This window comes from Condylura cristata, unplaced genomic scaffold, assembly GCF_000260355.1.
Source record: "Condylura cristata isolate star-nosed mole 26May11 unplaced genomic scaffold, ConCri1.0 scaffold00011, whole genome shotgun sequence".
NCBI lineage: Eukaryota > Metazoa > Chordata > Mammalia > Eulipotyphla > Talpidae > Condylura > Condylura cristata.
Window position 1 is genome coordinate 25,812,697 of NW_004567112.1, and position 21,249 is coordinate 25,833,945.

The window sequence follows — 21,249 nt, forward strand, 5'->3', positions numbered from 1 at the left end:
AGTGGTCCTACCTAACAGGGACCTCCCACCTCTATCCACAGTTTGGGCTGTTTTCATTATGGCATTTAAAATTATCTTAAAACACCTGTTTCCCCCTTGTATCAGATACTCCCCTCTGAGAGTTTTGGGGAGCACAGTACTGATCCTAGCTCCTTTGGTGTTCCCAGGTCCCCGATGCTAAATAAACTTGTTCAGCAAATTTATTCCACTGAAGCTTTTACTGCCTATCATCTCCAATCAGGCCCAGGTTTACCCAAGAACCAATCCTGCTTTATATATGTCTCAGAGCAGCATGTCAAGGAAGCTGACTGCAGCAATACTCTGATAAAAACTAAAAAAAAATCAACATTTGTATCAGCCGTTATGGTCAGCCAGGAAACAAAAAACACCTTGAGTAAGTCCTCAGAGTTATGAGTACAGTAATTATAATTACTAAGAAGTAGATGCCGAGGAACAATGAAACAAATTTAATGTATATAGCTCAAAAAAGTCAATCAAGTATTTTCTTTAACACAGAACAAGGCAGTATTACCTCAAAGATATCTTGTGTTTTTGAGATGACATCCTGCTGACTGCTAGTTTTTGATTCCTTCTTCTTGCCTTTCTGATTTGTGAAAAGATCGTCCTCATCTTCCAGGAGAGGGAAGGGATTTGTTTTCTTTGCTGGTTTTGGTTTAACAGACTGAAAGATATCTTCATCACTGCCTGTCTCGCCTAGAGTAGAAAACATCGGTTTTGCCTCTTTACTCGCTCCTTGCCGGCTTGCCTTGTTCTCTGTTGCCTTCACATTGACTTTTATTCTCCCTGTGGACTGAGATCCAGTGCCCTTGGAAAAGATGTCTTCAGAATCAAAAAGGTCATCCTCAAGAGACTGACCCAGAGATTTCACAAAGGGGCTTCTGTCTACTACAGGCATGAAACTTCCTGCCCGGGTTGAAGTGGCGCTTGCCGTGGCCTCCTCAGAGCTGCCTTCTCTACCAGCTACCCTTGGCTGTGACTGACAGCCATCTGGTGTAAAAGTGCCATCTGGCAATTGTGCAAGGGGTCTTCTGGGGACACTCATGTCCTCAGCCTCACTGGACTCCAGGGCAGCCAACCTTCGAGCAGCACGGGTCTGTGGTCTGCGCTTCCCTTTCACTTTGACTCGGCTCTGCAATGGCAAAAGACCACATTAAGCCGATGATTAAAAAATAAGTTTGAGAAGTGAGGAAAACATTCTTGACAGAAGCAGCATTAGCCAATAGCAGCAGGCCAGTATGTATGTTCGGGACAAGGTGCATGATGGGGGGGGGGCGCGGGGGAAGGAGGAAGCAGCTGGCAGCTTTGGTGAACAGGCTGCTAAAAGGCTCTAGGGCCTCCCTGGCAGCACAAGGGACTAAGTCTCAGCACTAAGAAGCTATAGGTAGCCACTGCAGCACAAGTTAGATCCCCAGCCAGGGAGCTGATCCCCATGGCGCAGCAGACCTCTCCTGTACCTACTGCTCCCCTTGGCAGTGTATTTCAGTAGATCTGCCTGTTCTGATCCCCACTCTGTCTCTGGTGAATTCTCTTACCCCACCCCCTACCCCCCTGAATCTCTGACCTGCACCCCAGCTCTTGTATGCATAAGTAAATAAATCTTTAAATAAATAAAAGACTTTAGTACCAAAATAGGGAGCTCAAACGCTCTCCTTCAGGCAATGAGGAGCCAGCCATGTGGTTAGAAGACCCCCACATGGTAGTGTAGGAGAGCCTGTACCTTTACTGTGGCTACGGAGCAGAATGGAACCCTATGAATTCAGGCAATGTGGAAGCAAAACTAAGGAGGTGGAAGAAGGGTGGAAAGGCTAAAGGAAGGACAGGAGACTCCTTCAGTGGGGAGCCAAGGTCCGACTATTGCATGTAATTAATGGACTAGGAATGCACATACAGGATGCTTGGGTTAAGAAGCAAGCAAGCAAGCAAGCAAAGGTGGTTTCATTACCTTGTTTGCACTGTGTAAAGTGTCTGCCTGAGCTGGAAGATCAAAACTCACGCCAAGCTCTTCACTCCCAGGAAGAGTAGGCATATTTTCCTGACTCCTCCCAGGTTCAGATGCATGATAAGGCAGTTCTGGCAAAACAGGCTTTGCTCCAGAGAGCTGGGGAACTGCTGCAGGCAGCAAGGTTGCTGGGTTAATTGCTAAATTTGCCTGAAGAAGAAAAATGAAAACACACTTTATTTTCTTGCATGTGGCCATCTATTGTTCTTATTATGACACAGGATGAGAGACTCAGTGTAATGCGTATATGAGAGGAGAAAGAGAAATGCAGGAAAATTTCCCGATCTAGTTTTACAATTAAGACAGAGGATCATACACCTGTGTCCACCACTGGGCTCAAAGAACAGATGTTGTAGACACAGCACACAAGAAGCAACAACTAGAGGGTAGGGGAGAGATGAGAAAATGCCTGGCAGCTGTTGACAAAATTAAAAATCCCCAAAAGTTTATAGATGCCACAGGCAGGCAATGAAGATTCCAGACATGTTATAATTACTTGTATTTTCCAGATCCGAGGGGATGGCTCTTTGGTTTTAAATGGAGCGGGACCTGGCGAGTCCTGTATGAAATTACATTGAGTTAAAAATCCATTGGGGAAAAAGAAAGAAAAGTGTCTCTTGGATTACACTTATGTCTGTAAATGTCTATGAAGGAGCAAACCTGTTGTTGTCTGTAATTCTTTAATGGCAAAGGCATTTACATCTCCCCAGTTCTACAAGGAAAAGAAGCTGAGACCTGCAAAGAGTCAGGGAGATGAGCTAGTTCTAGGGCCTGGTTTTCTAAGGTCAGGACCCTGAGGCATCAATAAGATATACAGGGATAGCTGAAAGCCAGAAATGGAACTTTCTCTATCCTGACCCATTTTCAGGAGGAGCTCCATTACAGAGAGGTTGGAGGCCTAATGCACCAGTTCAAGAGGGGAACGCACAGCGGAAACTAAGTATCAGATGTAATTTATACTGCATACTAACGTAGTTCTACTGCAAGGTAGCCCAGAGGAAAAATAGGGGTTCAAGTGGGAAGATGATTCTTCACCTTACCTTACATAATTTTATGTAGGAATTCAATTTATAGTTATATCAGGTAAAACATTATGGGACTAAAGCATGGAGAGGAGAGATGAATAAGGGTGGAAAAAAATATAGCGAAAGAGGAGATCCTACATGGGATTTCCTCTCTAAGTAAGAGAACTCAAGATGGTCTTGGGTCTGCATGGTAGAGTTACTCTGGACAGAATGCAAACAAGGGTTGAAACCTTTCAACATAACAGTTCTAACCTGAGATGTTTCTGGTCTCCACATGCCTTTTTCCTTGATACCTTGAGTAGCTTCAGGATGTTTCTGGTTCTTGGAAGAGGAAACAGAGTGGTCTTTTTTCACTATCCTCTTCTTTTCAGGTACCTTCAAAAGAAAAATACCAACAGTCTTTGAGAAGTACCTCAGAAATGTTAAAGAGATATCATAATGCAAAAAAGTAACTGACTTACGAGTTTTAAAGGTCATTTCTCAAGTAAGGGTTGAACTAATTCAAAGATAACATTTGAGAAACAGAATTCTAAAGACTGAGTCCTCTAGAATTGGAAGAAAATAGAGTACTTACAAAATCTATGGAGGCAGAGGGGAGGAATAACATATCACAGGCTAACACTCAGATTTAAAGCTTTGTATATGAGAGGCACAACTATTTAATCACATATTGTATGTACTCACTTTTCAATAAAAATTTAAAAATCAAATAAATTTAGGATACAGTTAGAAAATCTGAGTCAGTTTTTTTTAATGTTAGGGAACACAGAGGGGACAACAAACACTCTTGTGAGCACATTATTTGCTGTTCATTTAACAAGAAGGACCACAATTCTGTGTGTGTGTTTTTTAATCATATAACTGGACATTAATTTCCTCTCCTAGAAGCTTTCCCATACATGCAAGTATTGAGAACAAAAGGCTTGATACCCGAGGTTGGGACTTGGCAGAGCTGAAAAGATCATCATCTTCATCATCCCCAAACAGGCTCCCAACACTTGGCTCTAACTAGAACAGACAAAACTCAAATTCAATATCCAAAACAATTTAAAAACAAGCAAGGTAAGCTCTGAGGTAACATCTGATACAGTAACAAAGCCATGATGAGTATCATCACTGGGAACTGACCCTGGTTTTCTTGGTACCAGCAAAAAGGTCAACATCTGGGTCATTGTCCTTCTGCAGCTTGTGACTAAAAAGCAGCTCTTCGTCCTGGAAGACACCTGTGCTCTTAGGGCGGGTGTCAGGATCAGTACTCTGGGAAAAAGAAGGAAGTTCACGTGTTTATACATCTAAGGATTTACCTCAAGGAAATTGCACATAGCTGCAAAGACAAAACAAGAAAGGTATTCCCTGTAGCTTCATGACAGTGGCTACAGGTTACACAAAGCTTAAGCACCAATCAAAAGATTCACACAATGGAATAATGAGCTACCAAAAGTAGTGGAGAGTGAATGTATAAATACAGATAACATATACATCACCTTTCAAGCTTTGGGTCATGTCTGAATTTTCTGTTTAAAAAAACATCCATTCGTTCCATAATGAGAAACATTTTGGAGATGAAAACACACAAAATTATACATTTTAACTCATCCCCAAAGGAAGATTTGACAGCAGCTAACTTAGTAATAGATTGTATAGTATGGTCACGTGCATATCCTTAACTTGTCAGCTGCTTAAGATCTGGCACAGGGGATTAGTCATGCGACGTCCCTTATGCCCATCCACCGACTCCAAATGAGTTGTATGCTAGGATGTTGGATACTTGATTCACATTACTAGGCTGGCACTATAATATCCCAGAATTCACATTCTAAAATCTATCCCCATTTCTTCTTCACTAACAACCACAAATGAAACAAAATTCATTTCTGACAAAATGTCTCTTCAAAAATTTATCAATAATTACTATGAATACTACATAAAAAACCAATATAACACAGCAACTAATGTTAAATTTCACAACCATAATAATCACAGTACAAATCATGCATAGTAAGAAACCAGAATATAACAAATTATCTGTATCAGTATATGTAGCTCTTATTAATAAACAGGATATAGTATAGTATCAATATTATAAAATTTTTATAAAGTACTTTTTTGGAGGAAAAAAAATCAATATCCTTAGCCCATTTACAAAAAAAAATAAATAAAACTGTGGCAACCTATGGCCTGCCACCTGTTTGGATTTTTTTTTAACATTTCTAGGAAGATAAAATTCATGTCATAAAAGTCTCCCACTTAGAGGGTGTAATTCAATGGTTTTTAGTATAGCCACAGTTACACAAACATCATTACAAGCCAGGTTTAGAATAATCTCATTAACCTAAAAAGGAAGTCCAAACTTCTTAGCTATCACTCTCCATTCCCATCCATCCCTTTTCTGCAAACTCAAGTGACCACTGATCTACTTTCTATGTCTATAGATATATCCACTGAGGACATGTCAAATAAATGGAATCACACTATATGAAGTCTTCTTTCACCCAGCCATGTTGTAAGAAATATCAGCAATTCATTCTTTTTATTGTCAAATAGAAAATCTATTGTACAGATATACTACATTGTGTTTATCTTTTCTTCAGCTGATCAACACTGAGTTGCTTTCCTATTTTGGTAAATGCATACAGCTGCTAGAAATATTACATTACATTCAAGTTCTTGTTGAACATATGTTTTCACTTTTCTTTATAGACAAGCAGTGAAACTATTATTTCATGGGGTAAAAAGCTTTAACAGGCCCTCCCTGGTGGCGCAGCGGGTTAAAGCACTGCACTAAGAAGCTAAAGCCACTTCTGCATGAGTTCGATTCCCGTATGCCCCGGAGGTGAGCACGTGGCGTGGCAGACCTCTCCTGACCCGCCCGCTGCTCCCCTTAGCAGTGTACTTCGTGGATCTGCCTGTTCTGCTCCCCACTCTGTCTTTGGTGAAGACTCTCGCCCTCCGCATCTCTGGCCTGTACCCCAGTTCTGTATGAATAAATAGGAACTATTTTACATTTCCATCAGAAATATCTGAGTGTTCCAGTTTCTCCACATCTTCACTATACTTTGGCTATTTCCCTGAAAGTCAGCGGGTTGATGAGAATGTGGAAAAACTGGGACTTTCATTTCTTCAGCAACTGACATGAGAAACTGACACTGTGAAGCAAGATTCTTTAATTCTTCAAAAGATGTGAACTTTTATTCTTGTTCACTCACCTTTCCTAGTTCTTTCTTTGGAGCTTGGATGCTATTTTGATCTTCTGTTTTATCCTCTTCCTCATCAAACAAGCTGAGAACAGTTTTGGTTCTACTTTTGATTCCTTTGTCTAATGGGGATGATGAGGAAAACAAATCAGAATGCTTGACTGCTTCCTGTGTAGGTATAGTCAAAGGTCCTTCCTGAAAATGGAAATAAGGAAAAAAATAAGCAAACATCTGGAAATACAAATTCTACCCAGGGGTTCCCCAAGTTCATCACTGGTAGGAAAATGTAAGGGTAGAGTGTGTGTGTGTGTGTGTGTGTGTGTCTTAGAAGAACATGAGAGACTAATGTACCAGAACACACATTGTCTAAAAAAAGTCACCTCCTGATCATGCTTAGTGGAATAAACCAGAAAGAAAAAGAAAAATACTGGATGGTTTCACTTATAGCAGGAGCATAAAGGACCAGGGGAAAAAAATAATAATAATGAACAGAGACATTTTATGGGGGTGGAGTGCAGAATGCGATCAAAAATAGGGGGTCGGGGGTGAAGTGCACTGGACGATGGTGATGGTACATGGGAGATTTGGTGATGGGAACCCCACAGGGAATACAACTGAGATGGAAAAAAGCACAACATGATGTAAAAATAAACTATTATATTCAAATTTTTAAAAAAAGACAACCCAACAGGGCTACATGTTCAAAAAAAAAAGTCACCTTTTCTGACTCCTCAACTTCATGAGTTTTCCCAAATCCTGATGAATCTTTGGCACTCTCAACCTTCTTATCTGCAGGTGTCACTTCCAGTTGTGCCTCCTTCTCTTCATCACTGAATAGCAAGGGTGGCACCTTCGGGACCGTCTCTGTTTTCTACCAAAAGACAAGATAATGACAGCCTCAAAATCAAGCAGCGTGCCTGATCACAGGGTCATGCAGTCAGCCAAAAGCACAATGCCCTGAGGGAGGCAGGCCAGGACAACAAAGGGACACAAGAAGGGAGAAGAAGAAACACTGCTGCCTCAGACTTGCAGACGGCACTTGAGTTTCTGCCAGCTGAGCGCTGCATCTACCTCATGTCTGCTGACTCCAAGTACTGCCCCTGAGTCCCTCTGCCACCCAGACAACTCTAGTGTCTCCTGTCTCCCTCCCCTTACATGTCAGCTGTAAGAGACCATCCAGAGCTGTCTTACTGATATAAGTACACTCACCAGATTGCTTCATCTTGCACCCCAAGCCTGCATGGTTTGCACTAAGAAGTGCTGGGCATGACCATCAACTGACCCCTGACTATATCCCTCTAGTACCTGCTCCTCATCATTCCCCACTATTTGTTAACCCCATTGTATGCCTGCACACTGCCATACATGCTCCTCACTAGGCCCGGCCAGGTGTCATCTAAGGAAGTTTCCTATTCTCTTCAGTAAGTATGTGCTACTTTGTTGATAGTTTTTTATATCTCAATCTAGTCCTTATTTTACTTTATTTCCAATTTGCATCACTAGCCATCAAAACTTTGTTTGCCCAAACACATGACAGTATCATATAGTCTATGAAATACAGTGTTTTATATAGGACAGGTGCACTCAGCACAAGTTTCTAAGCACTCCCCCAAATCTCAGAGCCAGAAATGTCAGAGGTTAAGAAACTGAGGTTATGTGACTGGCCTAAAATTATTAACATCCTCGGGTTAGGTGACTTAAATTCTCTAGTAAAAAACAACTTTACCGTACTAACTAGACCAGATGTTAGGAGGAAGTAAGCGTTGAAGGAAAATCTAAATCAAGTTAGGAAGACATACTTAAGATACTAAAGGACACAACTACCTATAATAGCAAAAATTATAAATGAGCAGACTAGGGAAAGGAACTTTTTATTGTTACGAAGAACTCCTTATAATGTATAATCATTTAAACTTGAAATGCAGATTAGAAACACAAAGTTTCAGCGGAGATAAGAAAACTGCTAGCAGAACCCCATGCCACTAGGTCTAAGCCTGGCAACTCTTCCTTGAGACTCGAGACCTACTCCTGACACTAAACGGGATGCATGAGATGGAAGAATCCTTTCCACCAAGCTTTGCATATGTTTCTAAAACAAGGCAAAGGAGTTTTTTCTTAAACTCAGCCTCCAAGGTGAGATCTGAGGACCTGATTCAGGGAAGAATCACTAGTCACATAACCATGTAAGCACATTTCCCAGGCCTACGAGGTTTAGAATACCGTTGCTGCAGGAGGAGAGCCAAACAGAGAGCTTCCACTATCAGTGTCGTCTTCAAAGAGGAGTGATACTCTCTGGGTCTTCTTTTGGCTATACAAAATGAAAGGAAAATGTGATTTTAAAATGGACGATATTCTTTCCAGGTCACACATGTAGAAACCCACCTACCATCAAACTGTCCAAGGCATCTGTTGACCTTACACAACTGAAAGCAAACAAGAAAGTGGGTGCAATATTTGTCCAGTAAATCTTCAGCCTCTGCCCCTCACCCTTCTGCAGAAGAATCCAGGGCTCTTCAATGCACTGTTGTTCTGACCCAGTGTAGATGCCCTAGCTATGAGCTTTGCCAAGGCACACAACACTCTTAGCATTCACAAAGATAAACTTCCTCTTTTACTACTTCCTAGTGGAGAAGAAGAACTGGAAGGGATGGATGCCTATTTCCAGAGTGATCAGGAAGGCAGTTTCCATGGGAACCTGTGGCCTTGGTGTCTCCTTAGCTGCTTAGCCCTGGCTTTCTAAGTGTCTCTCTGTCCTTCCATATCTTCTCTTCAAAGCCTAGTTCCACCCCATTCTATTACCTCTACTTTAAGTCTCTAAGAACCAGGGGAAAGCAGAACCCAGTTTCAATGACCATATGTTTCTTACCCCATAGTGGGCAGCCAGAGCCAAAACTCTTGCCACAGTTCTTATCACATTCCTCTAGCCTGTCTTTACATACATTATCATCAAGGATTCTGCCCCATTACATCCAGAAAAAGTAGTCAATAAATATCTGCCAGGACAAACATTTAAAAGGATAAGGAAAAGAATGCAGAACACCTGGATCAGCTAAGGCTCACTGGCAACTGATGGGATACACTACAGCTCTGCAGAGAACCATCTTCCTAAAGACAGTTTAGCAGAATGCTGAGCAGATACCTATCAAAATGACAAACTCGGCCCTCCCTGGTGGCGCAGCGGGTTAAAGCACAGCACTAAGAAGTAAAGCCACTTTTACATGAGTTCGATTCCCGCCTGCCCTGGAAGTGACCACATGGCGCGGCAGACCTCTCCTGGTCCGCCCGCTGCTCCCCTCAGCAGTGTACTTCACAGATCTGCCTGTTCTGCTCCCCACTCTCTATGGTGAAGCCTCTCACTGCCCCTGAGCCTCTGGCCTGTACCCCAGTTCTGTATGCACAAATAAGTAAATCTTAAAAAAAAAAAATGACAAAGTCAAGGTTACTTGACTGAATTTTACATTCCTAGGGTGTCCCAGTGGAAACAACAAAAGACAACAAACTGTACTTAAACTCCTAATAAACTAAGATAGTATTTTAAGGTTAAAATGATAGAAGAAATTAAGTAAAGACATATAAGAAAAATATTTCTCAGCATTGGAGGACAATATCTTGCAAATGAAAATCAAAAGCGTTCTCAGTTTGCATCACTACCAGGCAAGCTAATCCTAGTGACAGTTATCTTGTATATCAACTACCTCTACTTGTTAGCAAATAACACTGACAGAGGATTTTTTTCACAATGAAAGCAAACAAGCACCTGTCCTTAGCAATAGCAAACAGGTCATCTTCATCATCATCCTCAAAGAGACTGGTCTTTTTCACAGCTTTGGCCTCCTGGTCCTGGGGGGTCCCAGAATCCTTAAGTTCTCCTTTAGACTTAGTTTCAGATGCTATGCTGGTCTTTGAATCAGTAATATTCCACTGGTCCTAAGGATATAAAATATGTATCAAAAGTGAGTGGCAATTAAGATTAAGAAGACTAAGAAGTAAAATAAAATTCACATTTGCTAAGCTAAGTTGTCTTTACATACTCAATTATGTGTAAAATAGAACTTACATTTTTTAAACTAAGTTGTACTTAAGAATTAAACTATTTGTATCATACTTGAAGGAAGCTCACATCCAAAACTTTTCTCTAAACTCAAATCTAGACAGTGGATTCTTTGACCACACAGGCCTTTTCACGCTTTCCTTCTCTACTACTTGCCAAGATGTTTCTCCTTTCTATGGTACTGTTCCGTGTTAAGAAAAGGGAACTTTTTTTTAGAAGATCAAAATTGATTAAAGAGGAGGATGAGAAGGAAGAAGAATGATGGGGAAAAAAATCAGAATGTTAAAAAAAAAAAACCAACTGTGGAGAAAACATTGTTTTAACTTAAAAATCCCAAGGTAGGCTAAAACCTGTATAAAAAGTTCACAAAATGCATGAGTTAAGACACAATAAAAAGCCACTAGTGACCCTTTTAACCAGAAAAATCTGAATGTGGCCTTTAGAAAAGATTTAAGTTGCTCAAAAGTGACACCACACCAGTGACAGGCTATACCCCAAATCAACCCAATGAATCAATATGCTCACCTTCCACACCAAGGAGCTCCTGAGGACTTGTTTGAGTGGCCTCTGGTCTCTACAGAGTCTACAGTTGTGCTAACCAGAGGGTTTTGGTCCACAAGCTAGCAACATCTAGCTTGCAAAATCTCAGATTCTACCCGGGACTTTCTGAATCAGAACATGCATGAGTAGCCAGACATCCGTGCAATTTCATCACACCTTGCAGTTTAAGAAGTACTCCGCTAGAGCAGTGATGCACAACAATGAGCACACAACAGTGACAGGCCACACCCAAACCTTAATTCAGAAATCCAGCAATTGAATCTGCTATTAGCACACTTCAAGCTTCTCCGGATGATTCCAATGACAACCAAGAGTGAGGTTTGCTGTGGTACAGCCCTGGTTATATTTATAAGAGCTATTGCTCCCAGCTCTAGCTATGATTACTATAAGGTAGGGCAAATGATAGGTAGGAAATTATAAGTAGGAAAAGTTCTGCCAGCGACTGGCCACTACAGGAAGAACAGCCATTAAGCATGTTAAAAATAATGCTACACATTTTCAAATGCTCTAAATTTTTATACTATTCTAGATACCTTTCTAGAACAATTTGCTTCAAGAAACAAAGTCTAGCAAATAACTCTCTTTAAGAAAACAAAGTCTAGCACACGTTTCCTTAGTGAATGACCTTAACTAGATGTAAAAAAGGCAGAAACAGAAAGTCTTTAGAATATCCATAACTGCAAAGACCTTCAACCTCCCAACTTCCAACCCACCTCTTCATCACTGCTAAACAATAAGGCAGATGCTTTCTTTTTGGAGGACTCGGAGGGCTTTGCTTTCTCTTGAATCTGAGTTGCTAAAGATGATGTCTGCCTCTTAGCAGCTGTAACCCCAAAAAGATTATCCTAGAAAAACAAAAGATAGGAGGGTATGACAACATCCACATACAACAAAAAACTTAACACACTCTTTCATGCCCAATTGTTAAGAAAACAAGTCTCTAGTCAGATAATATAGTTGACATCTTTGGGGAAAGACTACAAAATACTAGTAAGCCCCATTTCTCTTATGACTAACTCCACAGCAGTCTACAAGCTTCTCTAACTGTATTTGCCATCAATGGAAATGGAAACTGCTTCCAAAATAAAATCAAAGGAAGAACAGGGGCAGAAGAGGAGTGAGGACAAGGTCAATAAGTAGGCAGAAAAGTAGCCCACCCAGAGCAGGACTGGGGAGGGGCTGCAGCTGCGGAGCCAGGAAGCATCTTGTACCTTTCTGAGTTAGAAAGTGGATAGTGGACTAGTGGACAAAAAAGAGAAGCAGGGAGCTCTCACCACTCTTTTTATCTCCAAAAGACACACACCAGGAACTAAGGGAAGAATTATTTGTTTCGTATTCATTTTTAAAGAGATGATAGAACTTAGGTAGTTTATGAAATAAAACCAATGGCCCCATACGTTCAATGACATTTGTAAATTTTTGTGTAATCAAGCACTCCAAACGTGTCTTCCAATGGACTGAACAAAGTTATTAGACAGAAAAACAACAGATGTAGCAGGTAAACAGTCCTGAAATAAAAAGGCTTGATAAAGGGAGCCTTTAAGGAGAATGTGGGATAGTGATAAAAGTCATGAGAAAATGAATGGTTACCCAACGGGGAGACTCATGAACGAGCTAACAGTTACTATGTGGTAACACTGTGCTGCATATTAGTTGAGCAAATAAAAAAAGGGTCTGTTTTTAGTTTTCACTGTCACAGTGGCCCTACTGACAATTAGGTCATATGAGATTCAGAGAAGTCAGTTATTTGTCCAACACCTCTGGTGGAGCAGGATATGAATGTAGGGGTCTAATACCACTGCACAGTATTACGTGAGGGTTAAGATCTGGTTTATTTGCTTCTTATTTCTCTCCCACTTTACTTCTTGCCATCCAGGGAGGAAAAGAGGTGAAGTGAAGACATGGCCTTCTCTCCATGCCATTTACTCAAGACATTTTTACAGCTCACTGGGCATAACAACAACCATGATCTAAAATGTAAATTTTTTAAGGTAGACTTAAAAATGAAACCCTTCCAGGCCCTCCCTTGTGGTGCAGTGGGTTAAAGCACTGCACTAAGAAGCTTAAGCCACTTCCACATGAGTTCGATCCCCACCTGTCCCGGAGGAAATCCACATGGCGTGGCAGACCTCTCCTGACCCGCCCGCTGCTTCCCTCAGCAGTGTACTTCGTCTATCTGCCTGTTCTGCTCCCCACTCTGTCCCTGGTGAATCCTCTCACCCTCCACAGCTCTGGCCTGTACCCCAGTTCTGTATGAATAAATAAGTCTTTAAAAAAAAAAAGAAAAAGAAGCTCTTCCATAACAGCTGGGTTAAGGACTTACTTTCATGCTCACTGTATAGCTAAAAGAACTTAAGCAAGAGTCACAGAAAGAAAGACTGTAATATTCTTGTTATATAAATCTCAGAGAGTTTGCTGGCTTCCCAATACCATATGTACCTCTAACTATAAAGCAACATCAGCAAGTTGTCACCAGGAGAAAAGCTAATTATTTCGTGTTGCAGTAACAAAGTTTACCTCTTCATCTTCATCATCAAAAAGTGAGGCTGATGCGGGGAGTTTGCTAGGCAGGGCAGATGTATCTTTTGACTTATTCACATTCTGAGAAGAAAACAAATCCTGCTGGAGCAAGATTAAAATTCCTGGTTAAAAAGATAAATTCATTTGTAAAGTTTTGATTCAATGTAAAACACTAAAGACTTTCCCATAATGGCTGCCCTGAGTCCAGTCTGTGTCAGAGAGGGAAGCTGACTAAGACCGTCCTTGAAGAACAAACATCAACAGGTCTTCCTAGCTGGGTGCAGCACAAACACCTGTGAGAAGCAAGAGATCCTTAGGGAGATAGGTGTCTTTTCTGGAACACGAAGGTTTAAATACCCCCACTTTAAAGGCAGGGAAAATTTTTCCAATCTCTATCATGCAAAAATAATATGAGTAGCTTTCTCTGTCCAAAGAATCAGATTAAATAGATTCAGTCATGGAAATTAAGATTAGTTTCCCAAACTACTAGATCCACGAGACTGTTTTTTATTTAGTAACACCTCCTCCCCTCCTACAAGAGATGTTATTTCTTTTACATAATATAAACTCAATTTTATTTAAAACTCTTGATATCCGACTTGAACTATATGTAGGAGATGATGTTGCAAACGAAAGATCTGATAGACTCTGAAGAAACTTTCAGAATGATACAAAACATCAGCCTATAATACAAAGAAAGACCTACAAATTGAGGGCATGAATTAGAAACATAAAAGTAGGACATTTATTCCCTGATGAGAAGACAAACTCCAACACACAAAATTCAGTGAATTAAGTAGTAGAAGAACATAGTTTCTAGGACCTCTTTGGATAATTTTCTTAAATTGTAGAATCAGGGCCCTCCCTGCTGGCACAAGGGGTTAAAATGCAGCACCATGAAGCTATCTGCAGCCAATAAAACATGAGTTCAATCTCTGGCCAGGGAGCTGACCCACATGGCACAGCAGATCTTTACGGTCCAGCCTGCAGCTTCCCTCAGCACTGAATTTCAGTCAATCCACCTGTTCTGTTCCCCAATGTCTCTGGTGAATCCTCTTACCCCCACCCCCACCACTCTGACCTGTACCCCAGTTCTTATATGCATAAATAATTTTTTTAAAAAAACTTATGGAATCAATGTCTGCCACGCTAGAACAGACCCAGTGCGTCTGTTAACTGAGAAGAGCTACTTTCAGGCCAATTTCACAGGGCCCCAAGTATCCCACAGGTCTATTTAGGTAGAAGAGGACAGGGTGGGAGCTTCAGGCCTCCCCAGCCTTGACTGCATTTCATACACTGGCAAGATTTCACTTAAGAAAAGGTCTGTGAGACTAGTGAAAAAGGAAGCAATGTATGATTGCCATTCTAGTACAAGCACCCTATTGAATTATGAATTCTGATTGAACATTCTGAGAGTATTTTCCCTCCAAGAAATGAATCAGATTCAAACCCAACAGTGAAAATACTGTACACATATTGTTTTCTAAAGAGTGCATTCTCATGAGATTACTTTCAATAAAAAAGTACTAAAGTACTTGATAATATGTTTTCTACCACTTGTATCTCTACTAAGAAAATCTTAGCTCAGAAATCATTTTAATGTCATATCCTTGGACTAACTCCCATACATAGGAAAAGGAATTCCTTACCTCAGAGTCCTCCTCATCTGAAAATAAACCTTTTTGAGGCTTTGTTTCTGACAAGGGCTTGGCATTTTTGCTGGAAGGTAGGGCAACCTTCGTTGAGAAAAACAAATAATTGAGAGTTAACATACAAGGTACCTGGAAATGAGGGTTTACTCAATCACCCATTCAGAAAATGTACTGAATCTGGAAAAGGCACCAAGCCACGTACCACTGGAAGATTCATAATAAAGGATTTAAAACCTGGAGTGAGATAGAAAGGAAGGCAGAAAGTAACAGGAACTTGATAATGTAAATTTCTCAGGATAGTCAAGGCCAGACATAGGAGTCGGCATCAGCAAGGACAACAAGGCAGCGGTACCCACCTGAGGAGTTAAATGACAGAGAAGATAGAGCTGGTGGATCAGAGCAGGAAAGTCTGCCCACTGCACACGTGGGATGTGTACAGTTCAGTCTGCTCAGAAAAGTGACTGCCTGAGGGATTGCCGGCTCTGAGTGCTGGGACCCAAATGTCTGTCAGTGGAAAGACCAGGGTTTCATAGCAAGGGCCCAATACAAGATGTGCTATTGATGAAGACAATGGGCAGAGGGGTACAGAGTAGAAGTGACAGCAAGCAAAGAAAACTCACAGTTGGTGGGGATGCATCACACTGACCAAAACATTGTTCAATTTGAGCATCAAAAAAATAATAATAATAATAATAATGGTAATGGGTTATGGCACAGTGACCCTATGACCCTTTAGTGGAAGCAAAGCAGTAAGAAAGAAGGAAGAGAAGCTTCCCTGTTGAGAACAAGGCAGCTAAAAAAGGCAGAAGAAATTCAAGTATGAGAAAATCATTCTTTTGCACCCCCCAAGAAGATAAAAGATCATCGATAGATGTTAAAACCACTGAGGAAGGCAAATTCTAACAACTGTGGAATCTAGGTGGTAGTTATTTGGTTGTTCACTGTGTTCTTTTTTCAAATTTTTGTTAAGTTTGAATTCACTAAGCACTTTAAAATAAACAGGGCTTCCCTCTGGGCCCGAGGAATTAGCAAGACATCCCTTCTCAACACTCTTATGTTTAGTCTTCTCTTCTACTCACCTTGTTTTCTGTTCTTGCTTTACTGTCATCTGTTTGAGTCACAATATCTCCTGGCAAAGTCGATGCTTTTTCTTTGAATAGATCTCCTTCCTCATCATCAAAGATGTCACCAGTGGGTTTGATTTTGTCTTTGGAAAGATACCACAAAATAAAATTTCACCAAGGTGAAAAGGCCCACACAAAACTCATAAGATTAAAAATTCTTCCCTCCCAAAGAATAAACAGAAAATGTCTGTTTTATTCTTGATTATAAGCAAGAGGGCTGGTCAGAATGCTTCAAAGAACACAGAGCAGCGCCAATAAAACACAGGACAGATGGTTTGACCTCTGGCTTGTATATTTATTTTAGCAACAGTATCCTATGCTTAGATAAGCTTGGACTGGCCTAAAAGGTAAAGAGAGAGATAGACAAAGGAAAAGATCACTTAAGAGGTCAAACTATATAGAATTTACACAAGCAAATGTTGACATCTCCCCCACAGTCCCACCCACTAAACAGGATGGCCATAGGAATAGTTTTACTATACATGCTTCAAATTCCCCCAAAGGATACACTAACATATAAACACCAGTTATTCACAAACGGTAATTTCATTTTACAGTGTGTCTTACAAATAGTTTTTCCTTAAGGTACTTCAGGACTAACTCCATGTCAACATACACACACTTCACTTTTCAACAGCTTCAAAAAATTCCACTGAATGGAAGGATGTTAACTCACCCTACTAGCATATATTTCGGTATTCTCCAACCTTTCATTACCGTAACCACTGCTACACTAACTAAAGCGTGTATCACTGAGATGGCATCGCTAATTCAGTATGTCCCTGGAGAGCAGAAGCAGTCAAAGAAGTAGTATCAACTTACTTGTGATTTCAAATCAGTTCTCAATGACTTCCACTAAGAGGTCTTTCAAGCACTAGACACCCTCTTTCTTTATCCTTTGTCATTTCATTTGGCTTACATCTGCATATATTATGCATAAATAACACTCTAAATAACTTTCTAAAATAACTCACACTTCTGCTCCTACCACAGAGAAGGAGCTAAGCCTACTTCTCAAAGCATCCAGGTCCATCTAGAGCTGGACACTGTGTACAGCTTGTAGTCTACACTTCTTTTCTGGAAAAGCACCCAATGAATCTAAGTTTGCTACTCTAAGTGTGACCCACAGACTAGCAATCTCTACCCATCAGGAGCTTGGTATCAATGTAGGGTCAAAGGTCCCATCCCACATCCCATATCCATTCAGAATCTGCACTTAGAGGCCCATGACAGCCATCAGCACAATAAAGGACACCTAAATCAGTCACCCAAGAATGACTTTATGAATATACTGGCTTAAATCTGAGGAAAAAAGAAAGATAAGTGCTGTGTGAAACTGCACTCCCAAAATTATAAAGCTATATAAACAAAATGTGTATCAATCAAATTTGATTAATAAAGATGGGAGAGTGTTGAAGTGCTGAAGTGGATGAAAATCAATAATCCAAAGGAGGGTCAAGGCTATCATCCAGGCTTTCTGGCTCTGAAGAGAGAAACTGGGACCTATATAGCTACCAAGTGACATTCTGCTGAAGTCGTGCTGTGGGAAGACAGTACGATTAAACTTTCTCTACAGCTCCAAAAGTCAGAACGAGAAATCTTACACTTTACAGTGTGTGTAACTTTCTATAAGAGGACAATTAGTATTATCTAGTTGTTAGTTCCCAAAGCAGGAAGCAATGATTTATGAAATAGAGAAGGCAATATAAACCAGGTAGTGATGAGATACCTCTATGACAACAACAGTGCTTGAGGAGGGATTGAGCACTACAAGATACAGAACTAGAGAGCTCTCTGTCCTTTTGGAGGACAACACTCTTTTTCTGGCTAAGTTTCCAGGGGAAAAAAAGCAGCAGCAGCAGCAGCAGCTGGAACAGCTCATTACCTTTCTTAGGATTCCTGCTAGAAGTTGCAAAAAAGTCATCGTCGTCATCATCATCGTCAAAGAGGCCTGCAGGTGCTGGGGGATACAAGTTTTTCCCTGGAGTAGGTTGCTCAGGTTTCTGAGGCTCCTTCACTGATGGAGCAGAGGTGATACCAAACACATCAGCATCCCCTGTAAGTTGATAGATAGGATAGTCACAGCTGAGAGTCAAGTGTGTTTAGGTCTCCAGCCTTTATAGAAAGACTTTTTTTAACTATTTTTTTCTTTAAAAAAAGTTCATGTTTAGCTCATGAACTTTTCATTTCAGTTCTTCCACAAAATCACACGTAGCAAGACTCAATCTTCCACCCATTTCTGCTCCAAACTTCCCACATGCACAGTCAAATGATCATTCAAAGACTTCTCTACAGATTTCTAGAAGAAAATACACTAGCATGAGCAAATGAACTCTTTCTGTAAGTTGTCTGATGCCTTATACTCTCCAGCCAGATTAAAAAGATGACTGGAAAGTACTTATACAGTATTTAAAAGTTTTAACCCTAAGTTACGATACCTAAAAATACAGATACAGCTCCAGCTGGGATTTTCTTTCCAGGTTTGGAGGATGAAGATGCTAAAATGAAAACAAAAGAGAACAATCTCAACAAAGAACATGAATTTGTTAAATGCATCTTCCTGAAATATATGCAACACAAAACAGCCAATAAGAGATTTTTTTTAAACTAAATTTTCCTGAAAGAGCCAATTATTTGCCTTTGTCCTCTACCAATGTCCTGACTTCTTCCTTGGTATGAATACAACTTCAGCTGTGATTCCCATGAAAGATCACTTTGACTCTGGCAAGTGGGCTTGGCCAGGGAGGTCAAGGAAGGTACATAGCACACATGAGGGAGGCAAGGTCCAGCAAGGAGCTTCTTGAACAGTTCTAACACTATCAATTCTAGCTTGAGGTGAATGAATAAGTAAATCAGAACAGCAAAATATCTGAGGCTTCATGAAAAAATGAAGACCATAGCAAGGGGGAAAACCAGGCAATTCATGGTGCCAAGCAGTGTAAAGCAGGAACAGCAGGACAGTCAGTCAGTCAGCATCACCATAGCAGATCAAAAACCTGACAACTGAGGCTGGGGAGACCAAACCGCTTATACTAGTTAACTCCCAACACTACCACAAACCTAACAGAGTAAGACTCCTACATTTTTTCCTTCTTTATGTATAAGGGTTTGTTGTTTTTTAACCTACAGGTGGTTCTGATACACACTGGATCAGGGAATTACACATTCCAAATTCTATGCAGAACTTAAGATATATTTTCTTTGACTTAAACTTTGATTAAAGCAAACTATCTGTCATAATCCTGTAGTGCAACTTTACTGTTTCTGATTTGACAGTTGATGAATTCTCTACTAAGAAGAGGCAAAACTGAGTTTATATAGATGGTACTTTGTTTTTAACAAGATGTTAAAGTGATTGATGTTAATTACATCAGACAAACACAACAGCTTCCAACCTATAAAGAAGCAGGACTTTGGAGTTCTCTCTCATAATGGGAAGTAGAGAGTTTTAGAAATCTGTGCATGAAGGACCAGAGCCAGCCACAACCCAAACTTACCCTCATTAACAGGGACTCGAACTTCCCGATCCTCAGGGGCTTCCTTGAAGAGATCACTCTGGTGTAATAAGATACGTGACAAAGAAATGAAAAAAAGCAGGGATAACCATAGTTGTACTGGAAGATTTCTAAAGAAAAGAACTTGTAAAATTTAAAGCTGCACATTTACTGCTCCAGAGTGAGGACTGTGGCAAAATCAGACTATTGATTAATTTTATATGTCCAGGAATTAAATACAAATATGGAAGGAGACAACAAGGAAGAATCACCGATTCTTACTACTAACACCCCTACTTCTGCTTACCACCTAACAAAAGGCATCAGAATATATCAGGATTCTTAGTTCAGAATCTCCCAAAATGTGAAAGCAGAAGCAACTTCATCTAACAAGTCATTTTTCCCCACGAAAAGAACAAAGTATTTTCTCCTTGAAGAGGAGAGCCCTCCCTGCGTGCCACTCACTCACCTCCTCATCCTCATCATCAAAAAGTCCCTTCCCTCCACTGAACAGGCCTCCCTTAGAGCCAAATGGTGAGAAGTCCTCATCAGTCAGCTTGGGAGGAGCAAATAAATTATCTTCTTCATCTAGTAAACAGAAAAGAATGTTTTGCAAGAAGAGTCAAAAGATGGATTTGGAACTCAAATTCTGGGGATTTCTAACCTTCACTGTATCCACACCTAAAAAAGGTGTGTAGTTTAACCATATGTAACAAAGAGTATTTGAACAGTTTTCAGCCTGAGAATCTGCAAACAAAACTCACTGAACCCCTGAAAGGGCTCTATGGGCTTCCACACGCACATCTGTCTGAAGCAGGGAGAATTCCGTAGGTGATCCCCTTCATCTAACTCTTCTGAAGCAAGTACATGGCTCAAAATGCCATTCAACCCCCACCCCACCAACAACTTAGGGGAACAAATGGCAGACTGAACAAAGCTATTTGCAGACCGACAAGTCACAAAACCAAAGGGAATAGAAAAGGCCTGATAATGTTTTTCTTTATTGAAAACAAACTGTGAGAACCCTAGTTTCTATACTTCCAGAGAAATCTTGGGAATCAACTATAAAATCTAATCAATGAAATCCTTACAGCATTTCTACCCCACATCCACCACTCCTCACAGCACTCCAAAATGTGGAGACAGATCTCATTTGTCAGCATTTAAAGGGATTCTGTATGAATCACGTTAAGCCATGTCCCTGAGTGAAGAGCCTCCTAAAATAACAGAATTGAGGGGAAACATTTACCATCTGAGGGAATTCTCCTTTCCTTCTTCTCTTTTAGCACCTTCTGAGGTTTTGCTCCTCCTGGGGATGAGGCTTGAAGAATATTTCACAGTTATACCAATACTCAGTCTACCCTTGGCATTTGTATATCTTCTGATTCTTTGGGTTTTTTAGAAACTTATTTTTACGTATGCATACAAGAACTGGGGTATAGGTCATAGATGCAGGCGGTGAGAGGATTTACCAGAGACCGTGGGGAGCAAAACAGGCAGATCTACTGAAATACTGCTGAGGGAAACAGCAGGTGAGACAGGAAAACTATGCTGGGTCATATGGGTTAACTCCCATATGGGTATCAAACTCACGTCATAGAGATTGGT

General features: G+C 40.6%; 1 protein-coding gene across 2 annotated transcripts in view; it reads right to left on the reverse strand.

Annotated features, from left to right (window-relative positions):
* Window positions 1-21,249, reverse strand: part of LOC101618515 (WASH complex subunit FAM21-like) — a 36,903-nt gene that overhangs the window by 2,357 nt on the left and 13,297 nt on the right. The window contains exons 11-29 of one of the 2 annotated variants that reach the window (XM_004680650.2): window positions 20,891-20,962; window positions 20,111-20,229; window positions 19,645-19,702; window positions 18,586-18,645; window positions 18,033-18,203; window positions 16,103-16,230; window positions 15,021-15,107; window positions 13,369-13,470; window positions 11,565-11,696; window positions 9,997-10,166; window positions 8,460-8,547; window positions 6,958-7,110; window positions 6,252-6,434; window positions 4,174-4,302; window positions 3,976-4,053; window positions 3,298-3,420; window positions 2,517-2,579; window positions 1,964-2,170; window positions 533-1,150 (exon numbers count right to left, since the gene is read on the reverse strand). In XM_004680650.2, coding sequence (XP_004680707.2) covers window positions 533-1,150; window positions 1,964-2,170; window positions 2,517-2,579; window positions 3,298-3,420; window positions 3,976-4,053; window positions 4,174-4,302; window positions 6,252-6,434; window positions 6,958-7,110; window positions 8,460-8,547; window positions 9,997-10,166; window positions 11,565-11,696; window positions 13,369-13,470; window positions 15,021-15,107; window positions 16,103-16,230; window positions 18,033-18,203; window positions 18,586-18,645; window positions 19,645-19,702; window positions 20,111-20,229; window positions 20,891-20,962 — 2,741 coding nt within the window. The remainder of the gene's footprint in view (window positions 1-532; window positions 1,151-1,963; window positions 2,171-2,516; window positions 2,580-3,297; window positions 3,421-3,975; window positions 4,054-4,173; window positions 4,303-6,251; window positions 6,435-6,957; window positions 7,111-8,459; window positions 8,548-9,996; window positions 10,167-11,564; window positions 11,697-13,368; window positions 13,471-15,020; window positions 15,108-16,102; window positions 16,231-18,032; window positions 18,204-18,585; window positions 18,646-19,644; window positions 19,703-20,110; window positions 20,230-20,890; window positions 20,963-21,249) is intronic. The other variant, XM_012723787.1, reaches the window with a different exon arrangement.